General features: G+C 42.4%; 1 protein-coding gene across 3 annotated transcripts in view; it reads left to right on the top strand.

Annotated features, from left to right (window-relative positions):
- The window catches only part of SPECC1 (sperm antigen with calponin homology and coiled-coil domains 1), a 189,548-nt gene extending 176,475 nt beyond the window's left edge, over window positions 1-13,073 (top strand). For all 3 annotated transcript variants that reach the window (XM_039847476.1, XM_039847481.1, XM_039847477.1), the window contains 2 exons: window positions 2,585-2,644; window positions 9,518-13,073. In XM_039847476.1, coding sequence (XP_039703410.1) covers window positions 2,585-2,644; window positions 9,518-9,607 — 150 coding nt within the window. In that variant the 3' untranslated portion in view covers window positions 9,608-13,073. The remainder of the gene's footprint in view (window positions 1-2,584; window positions 2,645-9,517) is intronic.
- The last annotated feature ends 9,082 nt before the right edge of the window (window positions 13,074-22,155 follow it).

The raw sequence follows: 22,155 nt of genomic DNA, 5'->3' as shown, positions 1-22,155 counted from the left end.
GCAGTGTTTCCTTCTCACCCCACCCCGGCCTCTGTGGGCACAGCTGCAGGTACGGGTAAAGTGAGGCTCTTCTGCCCTGGGCACACTCTCATTTGCTCCCTGTGAGTGGTGTCTTCTCACAGTGACTGTGACATTGTTCTCATGAAAGAGAATTAGGATAATGATGCTGTGCTGCTGCCAAAATGAGTAAAACTCATTTTTGTTAACCAAAAATCACCTCTCTATAATGTTCCGTGTCATACTGTACACGATTTCAGAGCATTTTGAGACAGTTTTTCAGCTTGAGCCATTTCTTCTTTGTTGAATATCTACTTAGAAAACACTGGCAGTGTCATTAGAATAAGGCTAGAGGGTCTTGGAGGAATTCTGTATAAAACCTTAGATTTAGAAATGCCTTTTCCTTAGACCTTACTAGTAATCAAAGTATACAAATTAAAACACAAATTATTTTTAGCCTGTCACATTTCGCAGACTTTTGAAAATCATAATATTCTATGCTAGTAAGGGCACAAGAAAATGGACCCTTACACATTATTACTAGAATTGGTATGACATTTTAGAAAGCAATTTGGCATTACATATCAAGTCATAAAAATGTTTGCGTCTTGGCTTCTGCAATGGTAGCCTAAAGACTGGCTTACAAACCGCACCTCTCCCCCCACCCCCCCCCAAAAAAAAAACTAACTAAAAGAGACTTTAAAAATAAGGACAAAGGCCTCATTAGCACCAAAGTAGGAGATCGCTGTCCAGTGTTTGAGCTAAATTAAAGGCAGCCAAGGGGCCACTGTACAGCTAGCTCCCTTCTCAAAAGAACAGAGAATAGTGTTGTGGAAACATGTGTAAGGTTTCCAGTCCATTCCCATTAATTTCCCTTAATCTGGAGGAAGAGGGTTGGTGGCTTGAGCAAGGTGACCACAGATCAACAGCTTTCCAAGGCCTCGACCACAGTCCAGAAGAAAATGTACATAGCCATGTCCTGGTGTTTTTCTGTGACCTGGTACCTAGAGCAAAGAGTTTGCTTCAGTGTCAGGGCAAATCCCCTTCATCTTCAGGCACCAGATGTGGAGGCAAAAGGACAAAGGGTAGAAGCCATGGGGAAAGAGAAAAATTTATAAAATAATGTATAAAACCTAAATACATAAAATTACAAAATTCTACCGAGGAACATAAAACATGAATGTGTACAGAAATACATCTCTCAATTATCCTTAATTTACCAACTTAATTAAATTTTGATGTAATCCTAATGACTTTCAAATGAATTATGGAGAGGAAGAGCCATGACCAAATGCTTCTTAAATTCATCCAGATGGAGAAATATCAGAAAACCGGAAAGAGTCTGAAAAGAAGCAACAAATTAGAGATAAATGATTGTGGAGCAGTACCTTTAAATTCTAAGGAAAATTGTTTTCAACCTGGATTTCTGGATCCAACCAAATTATTAACCAAGAGTGATGGTACAAAAGAGAAATTTTTATATGTGAATGCTTCCAGAAAATATATGTCTCCTACATCCTTTAAGAACAAACCTATGAAAGTAGTAGAACAGAGGTCACTATCCAGAAATCGATAGGAAGTTCTGAAGGTCTCTAGGGCTGAAGGATTTCATAGAGTAGTGATATGATTGAGTCACAAAGAGGGAAATCCTTTTGAAAATACCTTCAATTGGCACAGCGTCATGACTGGAGCCATAGAGAAGGAAATGTAATCGTAGTAGGCTGCTGTGTAAATGCTGTTAATTGTTTTCAGTTTTTGGAATCGTCCTATCAAGAGAGGGCAGACTTAAATGTGGTTACAGAAAAGGAAGCAAATACAATACGCTTTAATAATTTAAAAGTAAAAATGGACAAGGTGGAGGAAAGGTGAGGGGAACGTCTTTCTTACCATACAAAATGGAGTCAGGAACTGCTGTCCATAATTGATAGAACAAGAAATGGAGATATATTATTTAAAATCATAAGCATAATTAATAAAAGAACTAAAATCAGCCAGATGGCAATAAGGAAGAGAAGAGAGAGGTGCATGATACCTGAGTCCTCACTTATTCTGGGGGGAAATTAATAAGTAAAGTTAGTAGGCAATGTTTTAGAGATCAGGAAACAGCAGTATGAGCATATTACAGCGATATGGAGGTAATCACCAGAACAACTAAAGAGAGAAATTGAAAGTGATTCTGCTAAGGAGCCAGGATTGGGAAAAGAAACGGTTTTTTCATTTGATTATATTTAATTATGTGCACATATTACTTTGATAAGTTTTTGCTATAGCACTGTGATTAAACAAACAATGCTTGATAGCCAGCAGAAATGTATTTTGTAAATCTTGACAAAGTAAAAAATAACCAAACTAACAAATATTTATCTTTGATAGTTAGGAGTCAGTCGATAATGTCATTTTTAGTGACAATTGTAACCTGTTAATCCTCCCCTCCCCCCGCCTTAAATCGAGACCATTGTTTGCATATTTGACTTAAAATGTTAAGTGGTTTATAGATTATCTCTTTGGAAGTGTCAGTTGGTGTCCTTTCCTAACAAAAGCTATATATTTCAGTTGGTAATTCCCTCTCTTCGTCTTTTTAACTTAGAAAAGGAATCTCTTGTTGGCATTTGAAGCAGCTGAAAGTGTAGGCATCAAACCCAGCCTGGTAAGTATTACTGTTTTGTATTCTTTTCATACTTAAGTATAATTATATGAGAAAGAACTTTATCCCATTTTCTTTATGCCATAACAATTTGTTACAGAACATAGAAATCCATTTGCTGAGTATTTGTTACTCATGATCTCTAATATAAAATTATTGAGTTGGTCTGACTACATATGATTTAGAGTTTTTTCAGTTAAGATTCATTGTGGATATATTTCAGTTCCGGAAGCACAATGAACTGAATTATTATTAAAGCACTCTTATTCAAGTCATCTGGAACTCTGAGTAAAATGTAATTTTTAAAAATGTCAATACATGGCTGAGCTCTGAAGAAAGAATGTGAACTAACCAGAAGTGTGAGGCAGGAGCCAAGACTGTGACAATCGCCAGGGATGGGTCTGGGGTTAGAGACAGAGGACTCATAATAATGGGTACCTAATGGGTATTATTTAATGCCCACACAGGAACAAAGAGACAAGGCCCTGAGCTCCTATAAACAGAGCATTAGTACTGAGACCCCTGCACAAAACCAAGGCTCATAAAATTCTGCTCTTCTTAGTGAAAATAAAAAACTCCACGTACCAGTCCAGGGAGGTGGGTGATAAGGAAATTTGGTCTCCCCCTAGAATTTGTTTTGTGGCCAAGAAAAAGAGGAAATCTCCTGTAAGAAAAGAAAACAGCCAGATAAAATTTGGAGTCCAAATTTATGCTGCAAAGAGCCCCTCGTTTATACTATACCTGATGCAGGAAGCTCCTTAGCTAGCAGTACAGTGGCTGCTTAAAATATGCTCACAAGCCAAAATTCCAAAACATTTTAAAATGTAATCTATTCGAGCTTGTCAGCAGACACAACAAACCGGAGGAATACCTCCTAGAACTTAAGATAATAAAACAGTAATAAAGAGAGTACAAAAGACTATGTTTAAACATATTAAAGAAATAAAAGGAATAGAAATCATAAGGAAGAAACATAAAAAATAGATTTAGAAATAGAATCAAATAAAACTTCTAGAAATGAAAATTCGGAATTAAAAACACCAGTTGGGTTGAAAAACTGATTAGATGCAGAGGAGGAGAGAACTACTGAACTATAAAATAGATCTAAGGAAACTACCCAGAACATAAGACGGAAACAGTAAAAAATGGAAAACATAATAGAGGGGCTTTATTAGTGTGTATTCAACTTTAAGAAATGGAAAACCCAGCTAAGCAGTTGTTTAAACCATAAAGATGTTATTTTTTTAAATAGAAGTCCAGAAGTAGTTTCAGGATTTGTTCACTGCTCATTGTTATAATCAAGAACCCCAGTGTCTCTCCTCTATACTCCACCATCTTTAATCTACTGACTTTTTCTTTCCTATTTGGCTACTTGTTCTGTGGTCGAACGTCCAGACATCACCCCCATCTGCAGGGCAGGAAGAAGGGGGATGAGACAGAGCAGGTGCCTCACATCTTTTCCCTTCGATAAAGAAATCAAAAGACTTCCCTGAGGCCTTTCAGCTCATCGTCAGTACTCTGTTACACGGTTACCCCAGCTGCAAGAGAATTTGAGAAAGTGAGCATGTAACATTTTCAGCCTCTTTAGTAGGAAACCTGCAAAAGAGAAAGAGGTTGGGAATGACTGTTGGGTTAACCAGCTGATAGTATTTATCACAGAGCTTAAGAATTTAAGAGACATGGAAGATAAAATCATGACTGTGTCCCATGTCAATTGGGAATTCCAGAAGAAGAGCGGGGAAAAATGGAAGAGACAATATTTGAAGAAATGGTGACTGCAATTTTTCCAAAATGATAAAAGACCAGAAATTCTTAATAAATCTCAAACAGGATAAATAAAATATTCATTTAAATGAATCACAACAAAACTGCAGAAAAAGCAAAGACAGATAATCTACAAATAATTTCTACTAACCAATGATTAAAAAAAGACAACCTAGTAGAAAATCATCAAAGGCTAAAATAGGCAACTCACAAATGGCCAGTGAACATTTTAAGATATTTAATCTCATTAGTGATCAGGAAAATTTAAGTTGAAATAACAGTGATACACATTTTCATAACCCTCAGAGGATATAGGGAATCTGAGAAATGAAAGAGTGAAAGAACAACTGTCATAGAAATTTCAGTACTATGAATGGTGTTATGCCAATATGTTTAAAATAGAATGGACAGTTTTCTAAAATATAAACATTTCTTCAAATATTAAACGTAAATATTTTTCCAAAATTTACTCAAAAATAAATAGAACTTTAACTATTAAAGAAGTTGAATTCATTGTTTAAAATGTAGTCACACACACAGACAAAACCCAGTAAGCCCAAATTCTAGTCAACCTTTAGGAAACAGATATTCCTATCATGTATATATAAGAATTTAAAAAGTAATGAAGGAATTTACACCTCTGGCCAGGATGGAGTAACAGGGACATGATTTAACTTCTCTTCTGAAATACTAAACAACAAGTAACAACAGATAATTTATGTAAGGAATCAAAGATACAATGAAAACTTGTTACAGGGTTATGTTATATACAAGAATACATTTTTCTTTGTTGTGTTACAGTTAATATTTGCTTCTTTTTAATTTAACGTTCTTTCCTAATTTTCATCTCATATACTTTAGCTGGGAAACAAATGAGATCATCTTGTTGAACTCCAGTTGTCAGAGTCAGCAATTTCATTTGTATAGATGTCCGTGAGGAGCTACTGACACATGTAATAATTCATCTCAAAAGCATTTAAGAATGTTTGTGAGCAATTTAACCAGTTTATGCCATCGACAAAATAGAAACTTCTTATATTATTAAACTTCCTTTTCAATATCTTGATGCAAATTGAAAAATAATATATTTAATTACACATGATACTTTTTAAAAGCATCCGATCAGAATTGGCATCCAAAGTAATCCCAAGTTTTTGATCAAATTCTATTGTTAAATTAGTCAGGAAAATATTGATTTATATGTATATATACACATAAATATTAGCAAGGATGAGATTTTTAAAAAATGAAAGCTCTACAGTGTTCTCCAAATTTTAGCAAGCATGCCTCTTCAGCCACAATCTAGTAGAGCTTTAGCCCACCATGTGACAAATACAAGCAACCCCTCAAAGAAAGAGTAGGTGAGAGATGGCATGTGGTATCATTGTTATTACTGTAAAAACAGCCAGAACATGTGTCCTCTGAGGGTTGATGTGTTTGTATCCTGGTGAGGGGGACACTCCCACACTGGGTCATATAGTCTGCGCTGGTGTCACTTACTGAGTACGCCAGTGTGTCTACCAGAACAGTACGACGCACACAGATTAAGTTCTTTAGGTCACCTGTGGAGGGAAGTGATGACAACTCAAGATTTTATGAGGATACAAAAATGATTCCTTAGCCTGCTCTATAGTATAAACTTTATATAGGTTACATAGAGTTAATTCAAGCTTAATCACATGAAAAACCTGGTTTTCATGTTTACTGTGTGCCAGGAATTGTCTGTGTATTCACTAATTGGACCCTCACAGAAATCTTGTGATTTCATAAAGATGCTCCGTAGAGGTGGGACACTGAGGCACATGAAGCTCAATAAAAAATGACACAGCTAATGAGTAGCAAAGGCAAGAGATCAAGGTGGGCAGGCCAGCTCCAACACCAGTGCTCTTACCCACTCAGAAGTCCTGTATCCAGGACAGCCAAGCCCACCTCTGGGTTCTTAAAGCACAACTTACTCATAATACTGTATAATACGTGCTGTGTTATGTTGTAATTTGTCTGATTACAGGGCTTATCCCCCACCTCCCTCACCAAGACCGGGAGCTCTCAAGGGCAAGAAGGCTTATCTCTCCCTTTTATTTCCATTTTTTTTTTATTGTAGTACAATACAAATAACATGACCTAAGTGTTTGTTTCTTGGCCAATACCACGTCTTGATTAATATAGCTTTATAAATTGTGAAATTGAGTCTTCCGACTTTATTCTTTTCAGAATTGTTTTAACTGTTCTAATACCTTTGCCTTGATAAATTTTAGAATCAGTTTGTCGATGTCTACTAAAAAAGCTTGTTGGGATTTTGTTCAGGATTGTGCTGTAGCTATAGATCAGATTGGGAAGAATTGACATTTAACAATACTCAGTCTTCCAATCCATAATCATGGAGTACATCTTTATCATTTATATTTTTTATTTCTTTCATCAGTGGCTTGTAGTTTTCTGCGTAGAGATCTTGCACAGATTTCTTAGATTTATGTTGTTGTTTTCATTCTCTTCTTCCCCCCTCCTCCACCTCCTGTTCTTTCACCATCTTCTTTCTTCCTTTTCTCCTTCTTCTTCCATTTTAAATGATTTGTTTGTTTGTTACAAATTCCAGTTGTTCATTGCTGGGTATACAGGAAAGCAATTGACTTTTGGATATTGACTTTGTATCTGAAACCTTGCTAAACTTGCATATTAGTTCCAAGAAGTTTTAGTGTAGACTCTTCGCAGTTTTCTGTGTACACAATCGTGTCATCCGTAAGTAAAGACAGTTCTATTTCTTTTTTTCCAACCTGTATGTCTTCTTTCCCTTGTCTTATTGCACTAACTAGAACTTCAGGTACTGTGTTAAATAGGAGAGATGAGAGAGGACATCCTTGCCTTGTTTTTATTTTCCTCATCTTAGGGGAAATATTTTCAGTCTCTCACCATTAACTATGATGCCAACTTTTAGGTTTTGGTATATATCCTATATTAGGTAAAAGAAATTCCCTTCTATTCCTAGTTATTTTGGGGGGTGGGGGGCGGGGAGATCAGGGTTTTTATCATGAACGGTTGTTGAATTTTGTGTAATGCTTTTTCTGCATCTGTTAATATAATCATATGTTTTTTTCTTATTTAGTCTGTTAATAAAAATTACATTGATTGATTTATGGATGTTGAACCAGCCTTGCATATCTAGGATGAACCTCACTTAATCATGATTCAAGTTGTTAATGTTTGTTGAGGATTTTTTGTGTCTGTGTTAATGTGAGAAATTGATCTGCAGTTTTCTTGTAATGTCTTTGTCTGGTTTTGGTATTAGGTTAATGCTGACTTCATAGAATGAACTAGGAAGTGTTCCTCCCTCTTCTACTTCCTGGAAGAGATTGCATAGAATTGGTACTATTTCTTCCTTAAGTATTTGGTATAATTGACCAACAAAATTATCTGGGCCTGTCGTTTTCTTTTTTGGAAGGTTTTTAGCTACTAAATCAAACAGTGTTATGCATTGTTAGACTTATATTAATGCAGCATATGCTCTCTTTTCCTGAAATATGCTAAATTCTTTCTTCAGATATGTTCAAATACAGGTTGAAGATGTACCAAAACATTTCTTATTTAATTCTTGTTAAGTTCAGGCACGTAAGATCGTCTGAGTAAAACGGTGAATATTGATCGCATTTCTGAATCCTCTCTGAGATGAAAGACACATTGTTCCATCACATAAAGTTTGCCATCTCTCTTGCATGTGTAGGCGTTCCTTAATTTCTCAGAGTTCATTCATCTCCTAAATAGTATGCTGAATTCTTGATTACTTCTTTTTTGTATTGTCATATTAACAACCTTCCTATTATAAGAATTTAAGCTTTTCATCCATCAGTCTGTGTGCACAGTCCTGACTACAGTATTTTAGGTAGAAAGAGACTTTTTATCCTTATATTCTGTGAAAACTTTTTCTTTCGAATTTTTTTAGGAATAGCTGTGTGGAATGTTCCACTTAATCCTTCTCCCCTCCTTTCCCAGAACCAACGATGTGCTGATAATTTTTTAGTATTACCAGGGAGCAAAATCAATAAAATACGTTTAGATGTTGAAACAGAAGATAAATGGCTGGTTGCAGACCTCAGCTAGTTCCGTCACCCCCAGGAACAGGTGTGCTGAATAAGATCAGCTTTCTTTTTCTGATACATTTCTGTTTCTGGCTTTATATTATGGTCCTTGTCTGTTGTTCCCTTATGACCACAAAAGAATTCAAATTCAACCCCAAGTGAATTATTAAATATGTTAAGCAGCACAAATTTCAGGAAAGCTTTGCAGAGTGCTGTGCAGCTCTATAGGGTACTGGCCTTGTTGCCTGGCACTTCTTGGTTTCTACTTTCTGCTTACTTGTTGTCGACTAAATTTGAGGGAAGAGGATACCAAAAACATTGAATGATAATACCATTCTGATAAAACAAATGGTCACATTTTAAATTGGTCCAAGGCTTTTGTGGTCATCCCACTGTTGAGAATGTATCTTAAAACACTAATTCAACAGAAGGAAACGATACCACACGTAGACACATTGCAAAGTCTGTAATATGAGGAAGTGAACCCAAGCTCCATGTTGAACACTAGGAGATGGTCATGTCAGTTATGGAACGGCCCTTCCTTTGGACAGTGTGCATCCACTGTCCAAGGGACACAGCCAGTGGCACAGTGCAAAAGTATGGGAACCTGTGTACAAAAAACATCAAGTAAAAAAAGCACAGAGCATACAATATGTCTACCGTGATGGAAATATATGTGGGAAAACATAGGTGTACAATCAAGTGTAACTTAGAGAAGTAGAAATCCTTTTATTATAATGAAATTATAAGTGACTTTCTGTTTTCAAAACTTTTTTTTAATGCTGTCATGTTATTAAAAGATGAGCAGGGTAAGATGTCATGTCTGATATTTTTTTGAAAAGAACAGTATCTCCTGAATAAATAGGAAGAAAAAGCTTTTTTTTAACTAATCTCATTCACACCATCTCAGTATTGCCTACACCTTCCATGCCGTAGGTGGGGGGTTCCAAAGTAACACAAGCCTTGACCTGGATCTTAGCCCCTTTGTGGGAAAGGGGCGGTCTGTGACGTTTCCCCCGTGACCTCTCCCCTTCTCCTGCAGGAGCTCAGTGAGATGCTGTACACAGACCGGCCTGACTGGCAGAGTGTGATGCAGTACGTGGCCCAGATCTACAAGTACTTTGAGACGTAAACCTGGAGGGCCCAACAGCAGCCACTGCCACCTACGGTTTGTCGTGGAAGCACCTGGTCACTTTCCATAGGCTCTGTTCCACCTGTCCACAACTTGGCCATCTGGATTCCAAAGGAAGATTCAATCCAAGGGGACCAGCACGCAAATAAGAAACAGAGCTGAGTTCAACCATGCACCCACCTTGAATCCAGACATATTTGGAGTGTACGTGGGAGAAGCTCGCTCCCCCAGGGACCTCCCTCCTTCCAGACCCAAGAGACCCCAGTCATACCGTGTGACTTCACACTAGAGCTGCACTGAGATTCACAATAAACAGCACTTCCAAATCAGTCATCTTTTTACTGAAAATCCTCTTTTGCCTTTATAAAACTTTGCCCTTGTTATTCCTCACACCCTTCCAAAAAAAAAAAAAAAAAACCCAACAAAAGAAAAACATTTCCTTTCAAGCAGGCTGGAAATGCATAAACTCTGCCTTTTTGGGGAAATATGCTTACATTCTAGGAAACAGTTTTAACACCTAGAAGTTGATTACAGTTTTTAGATCTCACTTGTCACTCATTTGATTCTGTGGATGGAAGATAAAAGATGTGAGAATTAAGAGGAGTGGTCTGCTGCCCTGTCCCTGTAGAATGGCCTACGGATGGAAGTGTGCGTTCTCCCAGGTGGCCGCGTGCCGGGACACGGTCACACACTAGGTGTCCTGTGTTCAGCTGGTCCCATACATGCTGAAAGTGAAGCCTCAGAAACTGCCTCCTCTATCTGCCCTTGCATCTAGTCACACTCCCATTCACACCCACACATTTGTCCCATGTTCAGAACTCGACAGAAAGCCACTCATGTATAATGGCCTGTGCCCGCCAGGGTCTTCAGGAGTTTGCGCAGTGAAACAGGCTGAAGACATATATTTCTTGGGACAGCACATTTAAACAACATTTCGACTTTATAGTTTTTAGTACTTCATCAGGCCTTTAATGTTTGATGGCAAAAGGAAGCCCTCGGGGATGGCAGAGATGGCTCTCTTTATAATTGAACAAAGGAAACTGCAATTTCTCTACCATCCTGCAGTCGCCGTAAGTGGCAGCAGAGCCTGCCTGGAGTGGCCCCAGTCACCTCAGAAGTTTTCTGTGTAGGTAATCACCTGGTGGCTCTTTGTTGGTGTTGTTGGGCAAATAAATGTGCATTATATTGCAAACAGGGTATGGGTCACATAGGTAAATCTGAGGTGAATTTCTCGGTGCCAGTCAGTCTTATATACGCACTCCGTGTTAGTGCCCCTCAGACAAAGCGTCATCCTTACCATAAGTTACCAAGAGTTGCAATACGGCTTACATTGCTTAAAGTAAATCTCTGACTGTTGGATGACTGTTCAGGGCCTTTGTTCACAGCTGGGGGCCTAAGGGCTATGGGTCCAGCCCTTCCTGGGAGGCTGAGCTCAGCTCCTCCTTCCAGGCCACCTTTGTGGAGAAGGCATCAGGGTTCGGCAGGCCCATCCATCCTCCTCCTCAGGCTGCCACCGCTGCCCTGCTTATGGTTCTCCTCTGCAGCTCTAGATCAGAATCTTCTGGGGAGCTGGTTAAAAACACATCAGTTGAATCTAAGTATCTGGAACAGGACCGGGGAGATATGTATTGTCAAAGTTCCTGAGATGCACTGAGAGGAGAAAGCAGCCTTCATCAGCCTGCAGGGCCGTGTAGCAAGAGGGGGGAGGCCCTCTGGGCAGTTTGATGATGACAGTTTCATAACCGGCCCTTTGTTTTCAAATGGAAGTTGTAGGCACAGTCTGAACAAATTCATCTTACTCCTTCCTGATGAGCATATACGAATGAAAGTTATTATTTGTGTTGCTTCCTGCATCTGTCTTGTTGACATACCTGATAGACTTTCATTTTTTTCCTATGCTTCTGCCTTGCTCACAATTATAGTGGGGAAGAGGAATATGCCAGGTAGTTGGGTTGGGATTATTGGTGGTTGTGTCTAAGCTGGGATTACTACAAGGTTGTGTATGGGAGAAGCATTGAGGTCTTGGGATACCTGGAGGGAGTGTTTAGCATTATCAGTGCCCTGCTTTTGGTGGTTATTGTAAATAATTCAGCATGAGCTCTGGGTAAAGCAGTCTCTATGCAATGAGTCTGCTCCCTTCAAGTTAAAAAGGAAGGAAAGAAATGTCATGGGAAAAAAGGCCATGTGGCAATTTATTTTTATAGTTCAAGGAAGTTCCTCGACACCATTTTCTTTGCCAGTGGGCATGCATGGAGAGGAAGTGTGTCCTGTTCAGAGAAACACAGGTGGTGTGAAGTCAGGCCTTCTAGCACTGCAGGGCCTGTGGGGGAAGCTGTGCCAACCCAGGCTGGGCCACTGAGTGGGGTTTTTAGATTCATTTTTAATTGGACAACTCAGAGCACAAGGTGAATGTGGAAAATAGAGATAACAAGGTAGCGTCAGCAAATTGTATCAATCCCAGTTTTCTGTCCTGAGGTTTTCAGAGGCTGCAATATTCATGTTTCTTCTCATCTTCCTTCAGCCAATACTGTCATTTAAGATTATATAGTTGTTCTGCAGATTATTTTTTTAAATGTATTATGTTTGTATAAAAGACATGTAAAATGCAAGACCTAGGAGAGTGGAGTTTTTAAAAGACATAAAGGAAAGTGCGTGGTTCTCTGCATTGTGAGTTGTTTTGTGGACTTGAACGTTAATTGATCGGTGATTCTGCCATGGCCCCTTGCCCACTGGATTAGTGTTCTGAGGAACCAGGCGAATTCATACTTATCTTGTCTTAGTCCCTTCTCACTTCAAAAACGACATTAGCCTTTGGTTTTCATTCTTCATTCTGTTGTTGTCTTATAGCTTTTATGGAAACCATCCAAAGTAGTTGCCGCAGGTGTTACACAAAATACACTTCCCAAAGTGATTAGCCGGCTGGCAATGATGAATGTGTGCAGTATTCTCTTCCCCACAGAAACATTGGTGGGATCCTCTCAATCCCCGCCCCTCCCACTTCCCCATTGAGGGGATGGCAGCCTTTTCACCAAGAGTGTAGAGAGAGAGGACTCAGGTGGGTAAATACAAACCCATTTGCCAAATCCAGCAGTAGTTCTTCCCGTTCCTAAGCTTGACTGCCATTTTGAGATGAACTACTGAGGACATGCAGTAAAAGATGTAACCTAGTAACCTTTTTAAAAGTATTTTTAATATATCAGTTCCCCAGGTTCACTGGGTATTTCACTTCTCTAACCCAGGTTAGAGTTTGGCTATAACATCGTAAGTAGCTCACTAATTTTAACTACATTAGTTGAAGGCAGTTAATAGATCTGTAGCCTCATTTGTATACAGAGCACACCAGATTGTACCAAGCATTGTCAGGACTTGATGTGCCAACAGAGCTGTATTTAACTATTGACATGAAAGTGTATGATGTATGACTATGTAATATTTCTAATAAATATATTTTGTTTCTGTCTGATTATGAATTTTTCCCAGTGACATTTATTAATATTTTCTCAAAGTGCCAATTTACATTCATTCTAACTTCAAACCAGCGTCTTCATGTCCTTATTCCTTATTGGGCTGAGATCCCCACCGCAGCTACTGTTGGCTGGCATTATTGGAAGTTACCAGAAAGGACTGGGGTTCTGACAGCTCCACTGCCTTCTCCCATTCACAACCCTCTTGCTGTGACTATAGTCTCTCCAGAAAATTACCCTTCAGGATGCTGCAGAGCTGTGCAGATGTGCATGGAACAGGCAGCACCCATACCACAGGCTTCCCCCATTCTGCGTGTGTACCTTGACTGAATGCTAACTGAGGTCCTGGAAGTCACATGCTAGGTGATATTAAGCAGAAGGGGATTATGCCACACTGAGGCAGAGTTAACATGAATTTTAACGGACAGGGGATGTAGGTGTCTTCTGACACCAGTGTGTTGTATGTGCTGATTCATCGGGTGATGTGACTATTCGGGTATCACTTGGAGGCCGTGTTCACTGGTGTCAGGCAACCAGCCCTGCCCACAAGAGAGGAGAAAGGAGGCCACCCATCCTAGAATCTTCCTCCTTCCAGGAAAGTTTCACTATCACTAGTCTTTTTCTACTAAGGGTTTCTCCATCTTCTCAGAGTGGCACAGTCTCTGGTAAGAGCTTAACACACACTGAACCAGGACAGCGGCCACTACTCACTTTCCTCTGTGGGCTGTCAGGTGACGGAACTGCACTCAGGAGTTACCAGTTTTGTGCGCGTGCACACACACGCACACACGCACACGCACAGGCTTTTGGTGAATGGCCAGCGTCTCTGCGCTTGCAAACTGATCCCTTCTACAGCTTCCTATTGTTCGGGGCCAATCATGGTGTTCCCTGATCCGTGGGCCTGGACCCCTCTGTGAATGAAGCACATCCCCAGACATTTATGCCATGTGTATGTTTATGGCCCATATGTATTGAATCAGGCATCAAGAAGGAGGTTCCCAATGGAGCCTGATGCACAGTGAGTGCTCGCTATGGCATCTGTCATGAGGTCTGTGGTCAGTGGTGCTCTGCTGCCACGGAAGATTGGGAATTCCAGGCCATGAGCCTTGGCCTGCCCCATGCTTCCCTGGCACACAGCCAGCTCTCCCTTCTCTAAGGACTATGGATGCTTCTGTCATCCTCATGCCACACACTTCACTCCCTGAAGGCAGAGCTACATATTTATTTGCTCACGATGCCTCCACCTTCTGCGTAATTGTTGCTGAATAAATCATTTTTGCTTAATTGGTGGAAATATCCGGCTATCACGAACTCTTATTCCAACTTGGAATTCCCCACTGAACTCAGGAACAGACGCCTCAGCATCCAGCTTGATCTCAGTGCTGAGATCTGTCTTGTAAACAGTTTCCAGCATTTTCCAACTCCATGGTAAAAATCCCAGAAAGATCCCTGGGGAGAAGCTTGAAACCTGATCGCCTGACAATCTTCGTCATTTTTCCTTGCTTTGTTGACATTACTTTTCTGTCATCGTGAGTAAAATGACACAATACATTTCTGAGCAGAATCTCAGTCTCCCAAACTCTTCAAATGAGTTCAGTCTAACCTAACTCATCTGCCCTACCAAAACCTCAGTGAGATTTTTCTAGATTATGAAAAATAAGTCATAAAAGTTTTTGGCCTGGACATCTAGCAGGGTTGGCCAAGGAGCCTATCACCCCTCCCACTTATCCATCTGGGATATTATTCATACCACTCTTTAAACCATATCATTATCCTTGTATCAGAAAAATGAAGCAAAACAGAAAATGGAACATGGGAAAGCCACAGCTTTCCTTTACTGTTGCATGTGACCTCAGGAGGCTTGGCCATCTTTTGAGAACTCATCCTAGATGACAATATTCAGCAGGATCAAGACAGAGTCTCAGACCTTCTCCAGCCAGTAGGACCTCACTGGGCTCTTCCAATTGCCAGGACCAGATCAAGGCAGGCTGCCCCAGGCATAGAGATGCTAGTAGTAGAGGAAGATGAGCCATACTCTGTCCTGAGGAGGCATTTCAAATTCACATTTAACTCTCACAAAGCCAACCACTTATGTTTGCAGGGAAAAAAAAAAAGTACTACTATTGCCACCTGCCATTCCAGTCGATGATCTTGCGCCCCAGCATGAGGCGGACACAGGTTGGACTTGGATGTGTTATTCCCTCCAACTGCCTCTGTTCCTATGGGTCAGTCATTGTCTTATGACACTGAAATCACACTCAAAACACGTGATTTAAGTGTTTAAGGCTATGTTTATTTGTTTGGGGTACAATAGGGCTCCTAACTGCAAACCAACTACTTCAACTGATACTCAACACATCCCTGGAGGAAAACTTGATTGTGTTTGGCTCATTTGAGAGACAATTTGTACATGTTCAAAGTGGTATTTTTTAAGAAGTTTTCAAGAGTAACTGATGAAGACATTTCCAACTTCCACACTGGTTTCAGATCCTAACTCCTTCAAGAGGCAACTCTCAAAGTTTAGGTTTGTTGGGGCCCAAGGGAGCACTGTTTCGGTGCCCCCTCCTCATGCTGAGATTGGGATCCTTCCTCTAGAGCTGCATCCTTAAATGCCTGTGCTATACTATTGTGTTACTCTCCTGTTAACACTGTAACAAATGACCACAAACTTAGTGGCCTCGAACAACACAAATGTATTATCTTACAATTCTGGGGTCAGAATTCCAACACTCATCTCATTGCATTAAAATCAAGGTGTTGGCAGGATTGAATTCCTTTCTGGAGACTCTAGGAGTGAATCCCTTTCATTGACTTTGTCAGCTTCTTGAAGTCACCCTCTTTCCTTGGCTCATGGCTCCTTTCCTTCATCTTCAAAGCAGCACCATTGTATCTCTCTGGCCATTTGTATTTATCTGTAGTCATGTCTCCCCCTGGTTCTCTGCAGCTGGAAAGAATACTCTGGTTTAAAGACCCATGTAATTAGATAGGGCGTATCTGGGTAACCAGACTACTCTCCCCATCGCAAGGCCCATACCCTTAATTCCAGCTACAGAGTCCCTGTTTCTATATAAGTTAACCTATTCAGAGATTCCAGAAACTACAGTGTGGACATCTTTGGGGGCCATTGTTCTACCTACCACAGTCATCTTTTCTATGTCCTCCCATTAACAATTAGTGGAATCTTCCTATATTTCCTAGTTATAATTACCAAGTTGAAGAATCAGATTAGCCTGCCGTTGGGCCTCCCCGTCCTGCCTGTTTGGATACTGTTTTTCATACCAGACCATTTCACAGGTCACTAACCACCTTGGTCAGGTGTCTATCCCTGACCAGTCGGCAGAAGTGGGGTGCCATGTGATACAGCCACCCCACTCAAGAATAAGTCAAACCTCTTGCAGACTAGAGCTGTCTCCCTCCAAAGGCAATGATGACAGGGCAGGCCATGTCCTGGCATAATTTACGACATGGAACCAGGTTTCTCCTACACAAGCCTGACTTCACGGATAGAGCCTCGTGCTACTGTAGTTGGAACCCCAGTGTCAATGTGGGGCTGGCCGAGCAAGTCCCTGATTCAAAGGGACACCATTTACTAGGTAAATATTAGGCTGTTTTACAGGCAAGGAAACTGAAACACAGAAAGATTCAATAATTTGATCAAGATAACTCAGCTTGGAGAAGGCGAAGCAAGAATTGGAACCCAAGCAGTCAAGCAGCAAAGCCTGCACTTCTAGCCACCAATCGATACTTCACCATCTGCCACCTGTCACGGGAAGGAAGAGAGTGCTAGAGAGTATTGCTCCTCCCCAGGGCAATGCTATTTGATGCAGTTGCTGTGGTTTCTGATTTGAAAAATAAATAAATGTTCTTGTCTGGCGAAGATTAGCAATAAGTTCCCACGTCAAGACCTCAGATGCATCTTAGCCAAAGATGAGTTCGTGCATATGTTCCTTTTTCTAATGGCAAACTAAACAAAGTCACAAGATTTATGTTCAGAAAATCTGTGCTCAAAGGCAGGTCAAAAGCCTTTCCCAGAACCTACCTCTAATCCCCTCAGATTCTATCCCATTGGCCAAGATGGTGTCACATCTCCCCACCCAGCCAGCCGCAAAGGGAAACAGGGTAATCCATCATGATTTGTTTTGGGCAGCGGAGGGGGTCCACCCTCCCTGACACAGAGCACCCCACACCTGAACAAAATTGGAGTATTGGAGGGTGCTGAGTGGGTGATCATTGGTATCTGCCACAACATGCCAAGTTACTGCGGTATTTCCCTCAAGAAGAAGGCATTCCTACTGGGGACAATGATATCTTTCAGCATCTTCAGATTCCTAAGGGATGTGTCCTTTCAGGGTTTCCATGGAGCAGCCTTCCTGTGAGGAAGTAAGTGCAAGTAATAGGAAGAGCAGCCATGTCCGAGGGCTACCTGCCAGATATAGACCTAATCTACATAGGAAAGTCCCCTATAGCAGTGGTCCCCAACCTTTGTGGCACCAGAGACCAGAGCTCCTGTGAGAATCTAATGCCTGATGATCTGAGGTGATGCTGGCACTGGGGAGCTGCTGCAAATACAGATGAAGCTTTTCTGGCTCACCTCCTGCTGTGCAGCCCATTTTCTAACAGGCCACAGATCAGTACGGGTCCCAGCTTGGGGACTGGGGACCCCGCAGGGGTTGAGGACTCCTGCCCTAGAGTCTTCATCATGCCTGGAAAGTGGAAGTCACTTTCAGAGGCGCCCAGAGGGACCAAGTGTCCTGCTTCCCACAGCCTACATGGCCGGCTGGTAATGATGCCAGGTCTACCTGAGGCCCATGGGTGGTCTGGGCCCCTTTGTCCTGCTGGGCCTGCTGGCCAGGCTAAAACAAACATCACAGTGGGCAGAAGCAAAACGCCCTGTCAGTGGTACCAAGCACCAAATGGGAAATGGCTCTTCCCAATAAGGGATCCCTGAGCCCCACGACAGCTGGAAGGGGGTCTGGGGCAGCCTGCCCAGTCTGGCCCCCGCTTGCTGCATATATAGAGAGGTCTCCATTTTCTGGACGACCTTCCCCGGAGGCCAGTGCTGACAGGGTGCCATTATCTGGGGATTTGTTCTTTTCCACAAGAATTAGAAAGAAGGCAGCACTTCCGGATATGGACGGGCCCTGGCTGCCAATTAGCATCTGTCTCTCGAGCTCTGGTGCCCTAAGTCCTCTCACTTCAGGTCTTTCTGGTGGCTTGTCCTGGAGTCCAAGAAAGATGGAGAGAGAGCTTCATGGGGAGATGTGAAATGAGCCACTACCGCAGCCTCTTTGCCGCCTCCACTTGGGTTCCCAGCACCTTCATTGTACAGGCTAGTGGTCAGTCCTCAGCCCTAAGCCAGCTCTACCTCTCCGTGGTCCCCCCACATTATCCATTCTCCAGGCAGTCTGCATCTCCCCTTGCTGAGCCGCCCCCTGCACTGGCCCGTGCCTCCACTCCCCTGGGTGTCCTCCTCATCAATCTCCTCTCTGGGCCTGTTTCTTCTGCCACTTTAGGTCCCTTAAAAGTCTTCACATAAACCTTTCTTCAGGTGGGGATACCAAGTTTGAGCCTTGCACAGCACATTCTATGACCTCTCCCAGAGGGATGTGAGGCCTGGGGCTGCATGGCTTTCAAAAGAATTTCTTCTGCCAGTCTCCTGACGAAGGGCCTGGACAGCCTGGTTTGTAGGCCGAGTAGGGTCACTAGGTGAAATACAGGATGTACAGTGAAATTTGAATTTCAGATCAACAATGGACAACTTTTTAGCATAAGTACATCTGCTGCAATATTTAGGACATACTTACATCAAAAAGTTATTTATTTATCTGAAATTCAAATTTTACTGGCTGCCCTCCATTTTTATTTGTTTGGTCCTGCAGCCCTCTAAGAGCCTCGGGGCAGACAGGTGGCTGCAGGTGTGGCCACGGGCAGCCTGAGGTCCTGGTAGTGCTGAGACCTCAGGGAAGGGAGGGCCTGGAGCTGGCTGGAGGCTCTCCACCGAATCAAGTTAGAAACCCCGAGTTAGCCAAACCCGATAGGGCCCTCGTCCACCACTGGCATCCGGTGGGAAAGTTATGTCCTTTCCCAAGCTTCAGTGGGAAGATTATTTTCTTCTCTGTTCCCCAGTGGCTAATGCAGGTGCCAAGCTAGGCCTGACCACAGCTAGGAATACCTGTATTTCAGCGCAATAAGGCTTTCTCGGCCTCTCCTCCTCAGGAAGGAAAACAACATCCCACCATACAGCCAACATCCCACCATACAGCCACAGCAGAGTCAATTTGGGTTTTTTACCTTAATTGTCCAGCCAAAGCCTTCACCTTTGAAGGCCTTCTAATCCCACCACAGTCAATTGAGTCACTTCTGCCTTCACCCTCCACCTACCTGACTCTTGCTCACCTGTAGAGTCAGGCGATTCCCCCCACCCCCAATGAAATTGTGTTTCTCTGAAATAACCTCTCAATGCAGCCTTCACTTTTCCTCCAGGGTCACTGCCAGACATGTAACTATTCAGCTATTTGGGTTTAAAGTCTGTCCCCACCCTCGCATAGACAACAGGCTGTCCCAGGACAGGGACATGTCTCTTTGGTCTGCTGCTATGTCCTGGCACCACGTTTTCAGCATGAAATGAGTGCCTGGGAGCCCATTTGGAAGGGCTGAAAGTCTCCAGGTCAGTAGTGGCCAGCAGGTATTGCAGTGGAGATGGTGGGGATGAGAAGGGAAGGGAGGTCTGTGGGGTGTGGGGACAAGAGGAGGCTAGTTGGCAGCCAGTTGGAGGGACAGGAAGGGAAAGGCCCACTTTCTCCAGACACCTATTGTATACACCTTTCTTCATGAAAGAATCAAGTGAATTTGTCTAGACAAGAGTGGCTGTATTACAGTGTATTTTCAATTAGACTGAGTTTGAAATCCTTAAAGCCAGAGTTTTAGGCTTTTCTTCTAGACCAATGCACCCAAATGGCACCTCAGGGGTGCACTACAAGACTTTTTCGAGGTCTTTTATTTTTAAGGATTAAAAGTTTTATTTGAAGTCTTAAAAATGTTTAGAATTCTATATTCTCTTCATAACATATCAGTAGTAGTTTAATATCAAAATGGTGACTTTCTCCCTAACCCCCCATAAAAGATCTTTGAGTAAGACTGACAGGCCACGAAGGTACATCATATCATCACAGAGATATGTCCTATGGAGTTGAGAACCCACAGGCACACTGGACCCCTCAGGGGATGTGAGCCTAGATGGAGAAGCACTGTAACAAGCCAAAATGGTGAATCACAAATTGCGTAACTGCAGACATCCAGAAACAGAAAATCAGGTAGCATGGTGGTAACTGGCCTTCTCAGACTCCCTTTCAGCGTGTTTCTGGAAAGGTTCTCTGTCTGGAATTGTTTGTACATGGCAATATAGGAAACCAAGATTGGATTCCAGGATCGTTTGCTGGCCTTTCAGTCTTCCTGGGTTGAGTCACCCAGGAACCCACATGAAATTCATTGTCCATGTCCCCAGGCCATGGAGAATTTTCTCCTTGCTTCAGTCTATAGACCATGGAAACCTGTTTCCCAGCAGAGAGCAGACAAATGGAGCCTGGGGATTTGGTAAATATGGATCTGACTGGCTCTGAGCATCTTCTAGGTCTTGTTTGTAATTGAAATCAACAGGCAGTTTTTCCTCAACTTGTAGGTTCTAAGCTTGTCCTGTAACAGCAGAGATGTGATGGGGTTGTGCTGGGATGGAGGACAGGGCTGATGTGTGTGTACATGTATGTGTGGACGTGTGCGTGCATGCATGTGCATATCTGTGTGTGTGCATGTGTGCTGGGACATGGCAGGAAGGTCAGTGTGAACAGCAGAGTGTTTGAGGCAGCTGGCTGCTGGAAGAAGTAGATAGGGAAGAACCTCCTGAGCTTATAGAGGAGGGCTGTGATGAGCGGCTTTGAGAGATGTTGCCCCTAGTCATTGCCATCATCTCCTTTGAAAATGAAGTTCTCCTACCACAAAACTAGAAGCTGGAAGATCTATTTCCTATAATTGTGTAAATGTCATTATTTCAAAGTGACAGTTATTATTAAAATACATGTTCAGTACAGAAATTATCAAAAAGGACAAAGAAAATAAAAATCTATTGGCATCACATCAAAAATGGATTACCAAGAGGGGGCCCCGACTAAGGCTCAATGGTGGCTGCCCATCCAGCCCTCGTTCTGGCTCCAGGTAATGCAGTCTTCCCCCGTACGAATCTTGCGCGAGCCTCTGTCCCACCAAGCATGCCTACCATAGTCACTTCTGCCTCCCCTCATCTCCAAAGCAGAATAACAGTGGTAAAACCGTAAGTGGAAGATCCCGCCTTTTGTACCTGTTTTGTTAAAAATCTTCACCCTGCCATTGAAAGAACGACAGCAAGCTCTCAGTGTACCAAGTTAATGAGGGAGACAGGAAAAAATGGCGTAGATGATAGTCATCCCTCTTGCGACCAAATCAAAGTTGTGACAGAAACATGGAGCAAACAGCAAGGAAAGTAGCCTGAGATCTAGATGAACAAAAGCACTACAACTAGGGAGAGAAACAATTAATCACCCTGCAATGATAAAAGGTAGGAGGGGGTAAAGACTTGAGGCTGCCCAGTCCCGAGTGTCTGAGTGGGACAGAGGCTGTGGCAGTGGCAGCTGCAGATGCCTCTTAAAGGGGCCATGTCTGCCACTGGACTTTTACGGTGACGGACCCGCTCACTCTGAACACCGGCGCTGAGTAGGCTGCTCAGGGGGCACCAAGGACTTACAGGGGGACACTGAGTTGTCAGAGTGAGGGCCAGAGGTGAGACTCGCTCTGTACAGAAGTGCCGGTGGTATCCATTATTCCTCTGTTGAGCCCACCCCTCTCCCAGTGTGCTGACGCAGCACTGCTATAGCTGAGATGTCATCAAACTGAATAACAGAGGTCGCTCTGCCCAGAGGAGTTCCTGAAACTCCGCCTCCCCCAACTTGCAGCCCACCCAAGCCACATTGAGTTGTGTCCTCAGTGAGTACTGTGCTCCTTGCTGAGCAGCACCAAGACTCGCACTGGAGGCAGCTGGCCTCGGTTTCTGGTGTG

Source organism: Pteropus medius, unplaced genomic scaffold, assembly GCF_902729225.1.
Source record: "Pteropus medius unplaced genomic scaffold, Ma_sr-lr_union100, whole genome shotgun sequence".
NCBI lineage: Eukaryota > Metazoa > Chordata > Mammalia > Chiroptera > Pteropodidae > Pteropus > Pteropus medius.
This window is presented reverse-complemented; position numbering and strand designations above follow the sequence as displayed.